Source organism: Chiloscyllium plagiosum, chromosome 20, assembly GCF_004010195.1.
Source record: "Chiloscyllium plagiosum isolate BGI_BamShark_2017 chromosome 20, ASM401019v2, whole genome shotgun sequence".
NCBI lineage: Eukaryota > Metazoa > Chordata > Chondrichthyes > Orectolobiformes > Hemiscylliidae > Chiloscyllium > Chiloscyllium plagiosum.
In genome coordinates, this window is record NC_057729.1 from 40220558 (window position 1) to 40235907 (window position 15350).

General features: G+C 39.6%; 1 protein-coding gene across 2 annotated transcripts in view; it reads right to left on the reverse strand.

The window, feature by feature from the left end:
- LOC122560196 (myosin regulatory light polypeptide 9) overlaps positions 1-15350 on the reverse strand; it is a 50371-nt gene that overhangs the window by 6301 nt on the left and 28720 nt on the right. For both annotated transcript variants that reach the window (XM_043710596.1, XM_043710595.1), the window contains exons 2-3: positions 7335-7535; positions 2135-2296 (exon numbers count right to left, since the gene is read on the reverse strand). In XM_043710596.1, the coding sequence (XP_043566531.1) occupies positions 2135-2296; positions 7335-7518 (346 nt within the window). In that variant the 5' untranslated portion in view covers positions 7519-7535. The remainder of the gene's footprint in view (positions 1-2134; positions 2297-7334; positions 7536-15350) is intronic.

Below are 15350 nucleotides of genomic sequence, written 5' to 3' on the forward strand. Positions count from 1 at the left end.
TTCCTTCCTAACATGTTTCTCCTCAAGCTTACCAGTCCGTTTCACACTCTCCTCTTCAACAATACGGTTCCTCTCATTCGTAAATACTGAAGAAAAGTACTCATTCAAGACCTCTCCTATCTCTTCCGACTCAATACACAGTCTCCCACTACTGTCCTTGATTGGACCTACCCTTGTTCTCGTCATTCTCATGTTTAAGACTTTCATAACTTTAGAAGTAGATTACACTTACGTTACTGTGCTTTAGTATTTGGAGTCATAGTTAGGAAGCTTAATCTATTGACACACCACTGACATTTTATAATACTTAAACCATTACATTTTTTGAATTGAAAAGTTCAGAATGATTTGAACAGTAGCAATGCTTTCACAAAATAGAATTGTTTTAAACATGTGTACTCAATGAATTATTCTCAATTATTTTTGTGCAGAGAATATCCAAAGAAACCTATTGAAGTATTACATTAAACTTTCAAAAGATGATATATACTACTCAATATAACATATCGCTATGATTGGGGAAAATTTGATGTTGATAAATAATTAATCTTGCAATAGGTTAAATGCAGAGAAAAATGGAAACTTGATTTCGATAGAAATTGGTAATTTGAGGGATTTGTTCAATTCTCCTTACATCTCTCATATAGTCCAGGGAGCCCAGTTCCTAGATTTTTCATTCTGATGAAAGGTTTTAGAAGCAAGGTAAGAAGTAGTGTATTAATAATTTCAACTTTTGTGAATTGTTCTGTGAAGTGCATGTAATTTGTGAATTCAGGTTCATGGTTCACAAGCTTTACACATATAACTAGATCACAAAATGATATCAAGTTAAATTATTGTTCAGTGAAATTGAATTAAAATTGCAACGGGTTCTCAGGGATTCAAGTTTCCATTGTGCATCTTTACAAATAAGTAACTTGATTGCCAGTTCAAGGGCAAAGTAAGTCTAGTCTGGTATTCTTTCAAAACACCTCAGACAGGAATTATAGACATATTTAATCAACCTTTTCAGAGATGTTATTACACATGTCTGGATCAGGCTGGACTTGAAACCAGGCCTCTTGGCTCAGGTATAGAGACACTACAACTGCACCACAAGAGCCCTCAATAAGGAATTGTATTGGTAACAGAATAAATGGGGAGGTTGAAATTGTCTAAGAGATCTAAACACTGAATTTAATGGCTGGGTTTCATTATAATTTCTCCTTCTGTTTCACCTGTCAGGCAGTTAAATTGACACCTGGCCAGTAAATGGACTCATTGTTGGGAACAGTCACCGGGAATTGAAAAAGGGGCATACATTTCAATTGGATTGGCATATAGGTCAAAATGAATAATGGAGGAAGGAGGTTGACAAATGGGATCATGGTAGGAAGAGGTTGGAACATGGAGCTGTTACTTCTCTAAGCCCCTCAAGGAGTGCTGGACTATGCACTATATCACTGTTGGGTTTCTCAATTTGTAAGAAACCCATGCAGCTGAAGTGAATTATAAATTGAACCCTCAAATGCATGCCAATTCAAGCGCACTGCCTTTTTAGGCAGAACACCAGGACCGCCCAAATACTATTAGAAAAAATGACATGTTGGGCAGGGGCATCCTGTATTTACTTCTTTAACTGTACCATTTATCCTCTTTTGTTCTATATAGTGTTTAACATTAAGCATTAGGTGGAGCTTTGCAGCATTTAGTCATCTTTGTATCATACATAGCCTTTCAATTAGATCCACCTGTTTTTTTCCACACGAGGTAGCAGAACTCAGGGATATAACTAATAAGAATATTCTCAAAGTAGGAAGAATAACAAGCAGCTTTTAAATAATGACCATTGTTCCTAGGCCTCCTGGTTATTATGATCCTTGTGGTTCTGTAGGAGCCAAGCAATTTCTTCTTCTGTCAGCTAAGTATGAGAAGTGGGAAATTTAGCACACGTCATAATATAGGATGAGTAAGATATTTTACAGCTGAACTGACTTAAAATACAACCTGAACATGTAATCAAATTATATGCAATCTGCTGTCAGCCCAGTGATGCTTACTAATCCAAATCTGTTTGAACTGTAGGCAGCTCTCAGCTTTTCTCTCTCTAGGATAGATTCCAGAGATTACTGTCTCTTATTAAAAAGCTGTTTACCTGTTCCTTCTTCATCAAAGCAAGCGAAAGCATTTCGAATGACATCTTCAGGATCAGTGCCATTTAGTTTCTCACCAAACATGGTCAGGAACATGGTGAAGTTAATGGGACCAGGAGCTTCATTCATCATTCCTTCTAGGTACTCATCAGTAGGGTTCTTTCCTGGGCAGAGACGTTCAAAGTTGAAAGTGAGTTAGCTGTGTTGTTTCATAGACGTTCGTGTACAGTTGAGAGTAGCTGACTATGGAGTGACTGCGTTATTCTGAAGAAGTTGTGCAGAACATGTGGAAAATATGCAGCTTAATGTAACAAAATAAGCTGTATTTAAAATAAGCATCTTCTTCAGCAACATTTTTATTATGTAAATGTATTTTACTAGGTTTCCCTGAATGGTTGTGAATGACACCATAATTAACACGAGCTTTTGACAATTATTAGTTTTATTTCACTGAACTGTTAATTTATGCCAGACAAACAACACAAACATAGAGTCATTGAGACATACAGCATGGAAACAGACCCTTCATTCCAACTTGTCCATGCCTACCAGATATCCTAACCTAATTTAGTCTCATTTTCCAGCACTTGGCCCTCTAAACCCTTCCTATTCATTTACCCATCCGTATGTCTTTTTAATGTTGTAATTTTACCGGCCCCACCACATCCTCTGGCAGCGCATTCCATAATGCACCACCCTCTGCGTGAAAAGTTGCCCTTAGGTCCCTTTCATATCTTTCCCCTCTCGCTCTAAACCTATGCCCTCTAGTTCTGGACTTCCCCACCCCAGGGAAAAGACCTTGTCTATTTACCCTATCCATGCCCCTCAAGATTTTATAAACCTCTGTAAGGCCACCCCTCAGTCTCCAACATTCCAGGGAAAACAGCCTCAGTTTGTTCAGCCTTTCTCTGCAGCTCAAATCCTCTAACCCTGGCAACATCCTTCTAAATCTTTTCTGAACCTTTTCAAGTTTCCAATAGGAGGGAAACCAGAATATCTTTGTATTCACTTTTATGATGTGGAGGTAGCTGGCTGGGCCAGCATTTATTGACTATCCCATGTTGCCTTTGTATAATGATTGGAACCAGGTGGATCTTACTGACTACAAGATCCTTAATTGGTATTTATAACCTGGGTCAATCATGGAGCCCAGGCTGACTGATATAAACAGGGGATTCAGATTCTCCTCACTCCAGGGACTGACTTGAAGCTGGCTGACCACAGCCAATATATTGTGCACATGTAAATAAAGGGTGACTTGGTGACGCGATATCAGCCTCTGTGAGTTATTTTGCTTTGAAAAGGGGATGGTGAGTTGCTTTCTTGAACTACTGCAGCCCATTTCATGTAGTTAGACCCATAATGCTATTAGTGAAGGAGTTCCAGAATTTTGATGCGGTAACACTGAAGGAATGGCAATATATTTCCAAGTCAGGATGATGAGTTGCTTAAAGGGAAACTTTTAGGGGCGGTGTTTCCAACTGTCCTTGTCCTTCTAGGTGATAGCGTTCATAGGTGTGGAAGGTGCTGTCTAAGAAGCATTTCTGAAGGTGAATTTCTATAGTGCAGCTTATAGATAGTACACAACGCTGTGACCGAGTGTTGGTGCTGCGGAAAGTGGATGTTTATGAATGTGGTGTCAATCAATTGGGCTGCTTTGTGCTGGATGATGTTAAGCTTCGTGAGTATTGTTAGAGCTGCACCCATCCAGGCAAGTGGGAAATATTCCATCACGCTCCTGACCTGTGCCTTATAGATGGTTTTTGGCTTTGGGAGTCTGGAGGTGAATTACTCTCTGCAAGACTCCTAGCCTCTAATCTGTTCTTATTGCCTCAGTATTGAAACAAATAATTTGGTTCTGTTTCTGATCAATGGTAACCCACAGGATGTTGATAGTGGGCAATTCAAAAATCATGATGCCATTGAATGTCAAGAGGTGCTGGTAATTGCCACTTGTCAGCCAAAATCTGGATATTGTCCTAATTTGAGCATGGACTGCTTCAGTATCCGATGAATTGTGAATCGTACTGAACGTTATACTATCAGTAGTGAACATTCCCCACTTCTGATCTTATGATGGTGGGAAAAAGTCATTAATGAAGCAGGTTAAGATGGCTGGGCCTGGGACACTACCTTGAGGAGATCCTACAGAGATATCCTCGAGCTGAGATGACTGACCATGATCCCAATCTTCCTCTGTGCTAGGTATGACTTTAATCAGTGGAGAGTTTTCCCCTGATTCCCACTGATCCCAGTTTGGCTAGAACTCCTAGGGCACACACTCATGTTCAAATGTGGCCTCGATGTCAAGGACTGTCACTCCCACTTCACCTCTGGAATTCAGCTCCTTTGTCCATGTTTGAACCAAGCCTGTAATGAGGTCAGGAGCTGAGTGACCCTGGTGGAACTCAAACTGATCATCACTGAGCAGTTTATTGCTGAACAGGTGCTGCTTGATAGTACTGTTGAAGACACCTTCCATCACTTTACTGATGGAATCAAGAGTAAACTGATAGGACAGTAATTGATCAAGTTGGATTTGTCCTGCTTTTTGTGTCCAGGACATACCTGGACAGTTTTCCACATTATCAGATAGATGCCAGTGTTGTAATTATACTGGAACAGCTTAGATAAGGGAGTGGCTTGTTTTGGAGCACAAATCTTCAGTACTACTGCCAGAATGCTTTCAGGGGCCTTGTCTTTGCAGTATCCAGTGCCTCCAAACATTTTTGATGTCACACGAAGTGGATCAAATTGCCTGAAGACTGGTATCTGTAATGCTGGGGACCACTTGAGGAGGCTGAGATGGATCAACCACTCGGCACTTCTGCCTGAAGTTTGTTGCAAAAGTTTCAGCTTTATCTTTTGTGCTGGTGTGCTGGGCTCTTCCATATTTGTGGAGCTTCCTCCTTCAGTGAGTTGTTTAATCACCCACTACCATTCACAACTGGATGTGGCAGGACTGTTGAGTTTAGATCTGATCCATTGGTAGAGGGATCACTTAGCTCTGTTTATCTCTTGCTGCTTATGCTTATATCACATGGAGTAAATCAAATGATGTGAATTTTTAGTTATATTTTACATTCCAGATTCCCCAACTCTGAATATAGGACATGTTTAAAGTTTTGGTATATAAAGATGATTTCAGGGTTTTAGCTGGGCACTTAGAAAAACGCAACATGATTGGTAAGGATCAGTATAATTTTCTGAAAAGGAAATAATGTTTAACGAATTTAATAGATTTCTTTAGTGTAATATGTGATGTGGATAAGGTGGGTAGGGGGTGGGTGGGATTGGGGCTTGTAAATATACTGTTTTCACTTTTAAGAAGGTATTTGACAAGGTGCCAGATCAAAGATGATTGTACAAAGTAGGAGCATATGTTCTACGAGGTAACCTACTAGCATGGATAGAAGACTAGCAGCTGGCAAAAATCTGAGAGAGCGCATTAATAGGTCACAAAAGTCTCTTGTGGTGTACTGCCAGTGTCTCTACATTTGAGCCAGGACGTTCAGGTTCAAATCCCACCTACTCTTGAAGTGTGTGCTAAAATCTCTGAACAGGTTAATTCTAAAATATCTACATAAATAGCCATTGTCTGATTGGCAGAATGTGCTGAGTGGAGTCCTGCAGATGTCAACCTTTTACAATTTACATCAATGATTTGGACGAGGGGAGTGAAGGCCTGGTAACTAAAATCACAGATGATAAAGAATGATAAGAATACATATTATGCAGATGACATAATGAGTTCATTAGTATATATAGATAGGCTGAACGAGAGGGCAACGTCAGTAATGTGATAGAATATTCCCCACTTGCCTGATGAATGCAGCTCCAACAACAAAAAAAATTTCAAAACCATCCTGAATAAAGCAGCCTGGTTGATGGGCACAAATCCACAAACTTTCACACTTTTCCAGCTGATGAACAGTAGTAGCAATGTGTGCAATCTACAAGATGCACAGCTGAAATACATGGCGGCTGGTTATACAGCTCCTTTCAAACTCATGACAGCTAACATTTAGATGGATAAGCAGATCCCTGGAAATGCCACCACCTGCAAGTTCTTCTCCAAGCCACTTACTATTCTGACTAAGAAATATATCATCATCCTTTCAATTGTCATTAAGTCAAAATCCTGGAACTTATGGATGGACCTGAACCAAATAGACTGTAGTGGTTCATGAAGGCTGCTCACTACTACCTTCTCAAAGGCAATTAGAGATGGTCAATAAATGGCTCAGCAACAGAGCACACAACCTTTAAATGAATCAAACAAAGGTAAAATCAGTGCATGAGTCACAGTTAGTATGCAGGTACAGCACTTAATCAAGAAAACATATAGGATGCTATCATTCATTACAAAAGAATGAACACAAAAGTAAGGATGTTATGCTTCAATTATGCGGAGTTAAAAATCACATAACACCAAGTTATAGTCCAACAGAGGTTTATCTGGAAGCTTCGAAATAAACTCTTGGACCATAACCTGGTGTTGTGTGATTTTTAACTTTATCCACTCCAGTCCGACACTGGATCCTCTACATCAGTTATGCCGGGTTTTGCTGATATTTCAAATACTGTGTGCAGTTCTGTCCTTATTTAAGGAAGGATTTACATTTCTTTGAGGAAATTCAAAGGAGATTTATTCGAATGATACCTGGAATGAGTGGGTTGTCTTATGAGGAAAGGTTGGACATGCTGGGCTTGTTTTCACTGGAGTTTAGATAAGTGAGAGGTCACTTGATTGAAGAGCACAAGATTCTGAATTATCTTGACATAGTTGACTTGGAAAGGATGTTTACTCTTGCATGTGAGTCCAGAGCTAGGGGGCATTCCTTTAAAATTAAGGAAAGGTCTGCTACCTTCTAGGATAGGGATGAGAATTGTTTCTCTCATAGGGTTGTGTGACACTGGAACTCTCTGCAACAGAAGGCAGTGGAAGCGGGATCATTAAATGGTTTTATGGTAGAGGTGGATTGCCTATTGTTAGACAATGGAGTTGGAGATTATCAGAGTGGACAGGAACGTGGAATTTGAAACACAAACAGATTTGCCATGATCTCATAGAATGTCAGAGCAGACTCAAAGGGCTGAAAGGTCTGCTACTGCTTCCCATTTCATAAGTTGATTAACAAAATGTAGACCATAATTCCCATTGAAGTGCTGTACATTTTAGGAGACAATTCATGTCTTTACCGAGAGAAGCCAACATGTCGTGCAGATCTTCCTTGTCAATGAAACCATCCCGGTTTTGGTCTATCATGTTGAAAGCCTCTTTGAACTCTTGGATCTGCGACTGATCAAACATTGCAAACACATTGGAAGTCGCGCGCTGAGGGCGCTTCTTTGCGGTCTTTGCCTTTGCTCTTTTGCTGGACATACTGATGTCTTAGTGGTCTAAATAAAGAGGGCAGAAGTTAAAGGCTTCATTTTAAAGAAAACATCTGAAGTAATAGCCAGGCTATGTCATATCAATGTCATCTTTTAATAAATTTAGATCAGTTTAATGGGTAAAAGAGAATTAATGTATGAATGCTGTTAAATTGAATCCATAAAGGAGTTAAACACACCACACACTCATTCAGCAGCATTCCCTGGATGGTAATTACTTGGATTAATCTCTTAATTATGAAGCACTTCAAACCAACAACCTGGATTAGGTGATCCTCACCATATTATAACGTTACACAATACAATTAAAATTCATGCTGTTTCTCCTAGAAGCTAAAGATTTTGCTGAAAACAATTAACTGGTTTCATTTTCAATTCATTATTAAACTCCGAGTTATCAGAAGAACGGTCACTTTTAAAATCAAATCTTTTTGAAACTAGGTGGGATGCTATTGGAGCTTAGAAAGCTGATTTTACAACAAAATACTTGACGCTGGAGGATACTTATATTTAAATAATTATGTCATCTTTACCCAGCTTTACAGAATCCAGATTAGTGATTCTCATTAAAAGGTTAATTTACTTTCTGGTATTTTAATACATGGTTTAGAAAGATTGCAATATGGAGAAGTACATATATACTCCTAGGATAATTAATTGTTACATTTGTAAATACTGTAACTTTTTCGTTTCCTGGATTTTAGCTGTGGATTGAAATGGGAAAAAGGCTGATTTAAAACCAAGGATTATTGAAGAATTACTGCAATTTTGAAAAGCAAGTTACCTGACACTCTTTGTAAGTGTTGCTTACACAGCTGTTTGTTCAAGCAATGGGGAAAGTCAGTCCAGCCGAACTGGAACCAAAGGGCTGTGAATGAATTAATTTGGTCAGCAACAAGTTGTTGATCAATGAATTGGTGACCAGGTAACGATGACAACAGCCTTCTGCCTGCTAACAATTGTACCCCAGATAACTGAGAAGCTTGCAGGTGTGAATGTCTGGGGAGATACCATCAGATTTCTGTCCCCCTCTCTGTACCAAAAACCACCTCAAGCCTGAAGAAAATCAGAATATTTCCTCCCAGCTGTTGCTGTCAGCTGTGTTTTTCAATCACAAACGTGAAGCAGTCACCCAGTGCTTCCTGTAAGCAAATGAAAGTACCTGGAGAAGGAGCAGCAGGTCCTAACAAGCTAAAAGAATAATTTCAGTGAAAATTAGTGTGATTCAGTGAAATTCAGTGATTATTTCAACTGGAGAGAGGGACCTTTGAATTGCCTTTTCATTTTTGCCCTCTGCCCTAAATAAACATTTTTTTCTGTCTATGTCTGGGTGTATGTGTGTCGGGGAGAGTTTATAAGGGGGGGGGGGGGGGGGGGGGTTGGTTAGAGTTTCTCAAGATAATGTGTGATGGTTCATAATTGTATTCCTGTAGTTAGAATGCATTTATTTTTAATAAATAGTAATTCTTGTTACCAATAGAAATCTGTCCATGCTTTCTGTCAACGTGGGTCTAAATGACAGGTTTGTGGAATTTGTGGAATTGAGGAATGTGTGTGTTATTTAGCATCTTTATATTTTAAAACACTTCCAGGCATAGCAGGGCTTGATTCCCAGTACACTATCCTTGAGAAACATAACACACTATTGGAACGTTCTATGGTAGATTTTTATAACCTGTGGAGAATAAGATTCAAACTTGTCCAATTATAGCCACTATCTATAGAATTTATATAATATTAAAATAACGAACTGATTCTAAAGTTCCACATCGTAGGTGAGCTATTCTGTTACAATCAGATTCTTGTTCATTTTGATATTCATGGAGAAACACTCAGTTATGCATTTATACTTTCTGCATGGCCCTGAGCTAAAATCTGTGACTGGGTGAATATGGGATGGCGTTTTTACAGGGGGTGGGGTGAGAAGAGGTGTAATCTAGGTAGCTGTGGGAATTAGTCGGTTTATAGTAAATGTCCGTGTTGAGTTGGTCGTCCGAGATAGAGATGGAGAGGTCTAGGAAGGGGAGGGAGGAGTCTGAGACAGTCCAGATAAACTTGAGGTCAGGGTGGAAGGTGTTACTAAAGTGGATGAACTGTTCAACCTGAATGACCTTCATCCTGGCCTCCACATACGCAGTTTGAATGGTAGACAATCATGATAGGACACTTTGGCCCTTTATATTTCACAACATAAGGGTGGCATGGTGGCACAGTGGTTAGCACTGCTGCCTCACAGTGCTAGAGACCCGGGTTCAATTCCTGCCTCAGCCGACTGTCTGTGTGGAGTTTGCACATTCTCCCCGTGTCTGCGTGGGTTTCCTCCAGGTGCTCCGGTTTCCTCCCACAGTCCAAAAATGTGCAGGTTAGGTGAAATGGCCATTCTAAATTGCCCGTGGTGTTAGGTGAAGGGATAAATGTAGGGGAATGGGTCTGGGTGGATTGCTCTGTGGAGGGTCGGTGTGGACTTGTTGGGCCGGAGGGCCTGCTTCCATGCTGTAAGTAATCTAATCTAATAATGGGACGGTGTGGTTACCCCACTATCACTATGACACAGATTTAGGATTGAATATGGACGGTCTGATCTGCTGCATTGGCTAAAGCAATGGGAGAACTAAAAAGTCCAGTTTTCTGTACTAAGGTTGGTTATAGGTGCTGTCAGACTTCCATATTTAACTAATTGAAAAAAATATATATTTGTTTTTCTTTTCCCCTTTAAGCTGTTCAAAATGTAAAAACAGAACATTTATTTTAAATGTCAAGTTAGGTAACCGTTCTGGAGCCTGACTGGGTTTGAGGTCCATTTTTAATCATACTCAATTGCACTTTTCATTAGCAGTAATTTGTTTCAAATGAAATTGCCAGGATTATTTATTACAGCATTAGTTTCACTTCAATTCTACAGCTGTCTCCCATTAGAAGAGACTTTGAAAGAGTGACTTACTTCATGTCAAAAAGAATCAAGCATTAATCAGCTATCTCTAGGCCAAAACTGAAAGCCAGAAAGAAAGTCGGAAAGAAACTGTTGTTCATTTGATTTATCTTCATTATTCATGATTGAAACTGTCCTTTACAAGTTAAGTATCTGAAATCTTTTTAAAAATCTACTCAAAGTGTATTTTAAAGACCCCAAACAAGTTGGTTTCAAAAATTCTGTTATTGATGAAATATTTACTAAACTATATTAAGCTTCAGCTTTGCAATAGTAACTATCATACGACCTGTATGATTAGGTTACTTACAGTGCAGAAAAAGGCCCTTTGGCCCAACAAGTCCACACCGAACCTCCGAAGAGTAACCTACCCACATTTACCCCTGACTAATGCACCTAACACTACGGCAATTTAGCATGGCCAATTCACCTGACCTGCACATCTTTGTGACTGTGGGAGGAAACCGGAGCACCCGGAGGAAACCCACGCAGACACTGGGAGAATGTGTAAACTCCACACAGACAGTCACCCAAGGCTAGTATTGAACCTGGGACTCTAGTCAGCAATGCTAACCCCTGAGCCACTGTGCCACCCCAGTACATATTCCAGTATGTTCCAGTACATTTTTCTAAACTGGATATAAACAGCCTTTGACACTTGATAGGTAAATGCACCATATATGGTACTCAGACGTACCACCCAGATTTAATTCCTGGTCTGCACGGAGTTAGCTGATCTGTATGTGGATAACAGAAGAATGCTTCAGTTAACTTCAATGCCATTTGGTTAGGCAGGAGGGAAAAAAATAAATCAAATTAAAACTGAGTGCAGTTCCTGCTCCAGTTCAGTTTTCACTAATCTCTGCTGAAAGCATACCTGTGTGGAAATCACGGAAGTACAAAATCAGATCTTGAGCTATCCTTCACATTGTAGTTGAATAACCGACTGACTTTCATTGTTTAAACTCATAAGAACAATCAATTGAGTACGCTATTAAAGTGCATTTTGTGCACGTGAAGCCACATCTAAAACAAAGCACCAATGCCTTCAGAGGAGAAAACAGGCTCAAAAAAACAATCTTGGCTTTTTTGGGCACATATGGTGCAAATCATGATAAGGGTACAGTGGAAGCACAATTCACTAGGAATTATTAGAAATTTACAAATAACTACAAAATGAGGTACAGCATTCCGAATGATGATTTGCTGTGATCACAATATTCAATGCAACGAGTATCCACACTGCATGCTATATTACCCTTGTCCTTCTGCTAAACTGGACTATTAAGACTATAAAACATAGGAGCATAGGTTAGGCTCTTCAGCTCATGGAGTTTGATCTGCCATTAAATGAGACCTTGGCTGAACTAATAATCCTTAACTCCACTTCCTGGCATTTTACCCATAACCCCTGGATTTCCCTAATCTTCACTGAGGATTAGATATGATGTCCTGTAGAATGGTTACAGGACAGGAAGAGGCCATTAATCCTACCAAACCTATTTCATTCTGTCAGTCACAAGAGATCACATGGTGATGGGGAGTATCAAACCAAATTTTTAAAATATATTGCACGCTTCTGGATGTGATTATTGTCACAGGACTGGTCCTTTTTATAAGGTTAATATATCCTTGAGTTTTTATTCAGAGAAGTTCTAATGACCCAAGGTTCCAACTGGGCTGGGTTTGAAGGTTTTATTAGGGCCCTTTTTGTTTACCCTAACGGATAATATCTCCAGCCTAAGACTTTCATGTCTTAAAAGAAACTGATATAATCAAAGGGGAGCGGCCAGCCAGCTGTGTAGCTAGCCTTTGTTTAAGTAAGAGTTTTTTTTGACTCAGTTCAGAACTTTAGTGAGTTCAGTTGCAGCAGGGGATGTGTGAAAAAGGCTGCTGAGCTCTCTCTGTCTCTCTCTGACTTTGCAAACTGTAAGCTGTCTGTGTCGTTTTTACTCTTTGTGCTAAGGGATGTGTGTATTGGGATTGTTGCAAATATTTTTGAAATAACATCAAGTCAGGTTTGGATGGGATCAGTTATCCAATATTTGGTTTTCTGTTCTTTGTGTTTCATTCTGTAATTTTGTAAATAAATTTTGTTTGTTTAAAACTTGGCAGTAGAACCAGCAAATTTACTCTGGGAATATCCACTGTACACTTAGTTAAAACAAAAAGCAAACTTAGGGTCTGGGCTACCTGCTTAAAAATGTTTTGAGGGGTCTGGCCTAGTCCGTAACATTATAGGACAGGTCTTAATGTTCCTGTGGGACAAGTGGACAGGCTGTGTAATGAAGACACTACCACCTTCCTGATTGCCCTTAGTAACATGGTAGGCGAGAAGAACTGAAGATGGCCTTCCTCGGAGTTCATTTGCGGGTCTTAAAAAGTGTTTTTGGCAGTAATCTTCATCCTGGGGTCTCTTGCAGTACCTTGGGGTCAGTACTCCTTGGGGGCATTGCCAATATTGGAGAGCTGCTAAGGTAGGACATCCATCCCACTTCAGAAGATGCAGTGTGAAATTTCCTTCAGTAGAGTTGGGAATCCTAATGGCAACTAGTAGGATATCTAATTGGGAATTAATCCTGATGCAGCTCCTGTAAATAGCCATGACAGGTTCGTCATTGGCTCTCTAATGATGATCAGTAAATTATACACATACTGTTTCTTTTCCCCCCTGCAAGTGCAAGTTTTAGGCAGCCTTTGGTGCCTTTCTATTTTGATACATATATTACAATTCTGTGAAGCACTCAATCGTACGATTAAAAGAAAAAATATTCTACAGACCCAAGCTTTTTTTTTCTTAAAGTTATATTCAGACCTAGAAATTGCATTTGACAATGGGTTTTAGATATAATGAACTAGAAATTTGATCTTGCCTGAAGATGGGCACACAAGGGGATGACAGATGTCTGTTTTGAGTGACACAGGCACAGTTTTGCTAGCAGCTCGTGACCTCATTATCCCAGCGCTACCAGTCCTGTTCTTGGCTGTGCACCTGTTTGGTAGTATGAGGAACTGATCTTCTATGACCTCCTTAAATGCAGTTGAACACTCTCTCAATTCATAACTGCTACGTGGCAGAGATTACGTAGGGAAGAGATTACTGAGAATAAACTAAATGCAGGATCTCCTGAGTGGATACTCAGATTCATAGATGCAATATTGGACAATGTTAAAAGGCGGTGAAGAGGAGAAGCCATGGCAAGCGGTGGCTTTTTCAAGAGGTCAATGTGAGGAGGCTAATTCCAAGGACATGGCTTCAATGCCAGAAAAAGGTCAATAACCTCACAGAGTGGCCAGATAAGAAGCAATGACTGGAGAAGGCTGACCATCCTTTCTCCACTGGAGGTGTATGCATTGGGGGGGTTCTAGGTGGAATGCTCTTTATTGCCTTGACAAGTGGCAAGGAGATTTTTAATATCAACATCAATTTTGCATGTCAGCTGTGCAATTGTGCCCAGGTTTCTCCCAGGAGTTATGAGCAATTAATGTGGGGGATATCCCTTGTCATAAAGTAAAGTAGATACCCTCTACCTGAAGATTTAATTGGAATAAAAGAAAGACCAAAGACTGATGCAGGATGGATAAATTGCAGATACTCCGAAGAAACTAGGCATAGTTTCGCATGGTGCAATATTGGTAGTTGCAAACAAACTATAGCTTGAAAAAGTGGTATTCCTTTTCTGCTGAATGAGCTTGCAGACTTGTGGGGATCATTCAAGGCAATGGAGCACACATTCAATTGTGACTTAAACCCTGGGGAAGACAGCAATCTAGCTGTAACATTTTCGATGAAGCCTGTGACGTTTACATCCCACTTAGATTGAACAGGTTAGATCTTTAACACCGATAGTGCTGTCAGTGCCTTAGATAGATGGCTGTTGCAGATGATACAGGTTCTCAATTGCCTTCTTGGTAAAATGAAGATGCCGTTTATAACACTCCTTTGTGGAGTTTTTTGCTGTGTTCCCCCAAAGATCAATTGTGGAAATAACCTCTATACAGTACACTGCACCACCTCGTTTTCCCTCTTCTCCCAGCCTATCATGTCCCTGTTATATTTGCTGCTCCTCTTTATCCCTTCAAGTTCCTAAGACAATATGGGACTCCTGTGGAATAAACACTGCACCCACAAAAGGTTGTTCCCAGATGTCAGAATGAACTCTACAGATATCTCCCCGTTTCCCATTCAAAACAAAAGATCTAAAATAGAATCAGTAATCCCAGATGATAAAGCAGCAACTAACCTGGATGAAGTACCTTAAATTGGTATTTCTCCAGAATCCTTGCCTACTGTTAATGCTCTTTATTACCAACTAATCAGATACTAGGATAGATTAATTTCAATATGAAACTGACCAGTCCAATCCAAAATGATGCACAGCACAATTCAGAGATGATGGGACAAAGACTGTGTCTTAACAGCCTTTCAACAGCCCTAAAGTGAGAGCAGTACAATCAAAGTTCCAGGCCAAGTTATTTCAGATTAATGGGTATATATTACCATAAAGGTACAGAATTCATATTGAACAATAACACAAATTAAGCATAACATTAGCTGCCATGTTTACTCCCTATTCAGCATGCACTATTGTTTTCAACAGAATTAAATATCAGACAGTTAAATCAAGAACACAACTGTGAAATGATTTTACTGCCTTTGGAGTGGGGCAGAACAATATGACGGACATATTGTCTGTTCCACAGTGCAACATAATATTGAGAAGGGATAACGGAGGCTTATGGTACCTAACCCCATTTTCAGAATCCAAAGTATTTTCCCATGAAAAGGAGATTTTTCCTCTGCTTGTAAAAAGTGGCTAACATTAAAACATTTCTCACACTAATTGAGATTACATATTTATGATATTTATAGATTAGATTAGATTAGATTA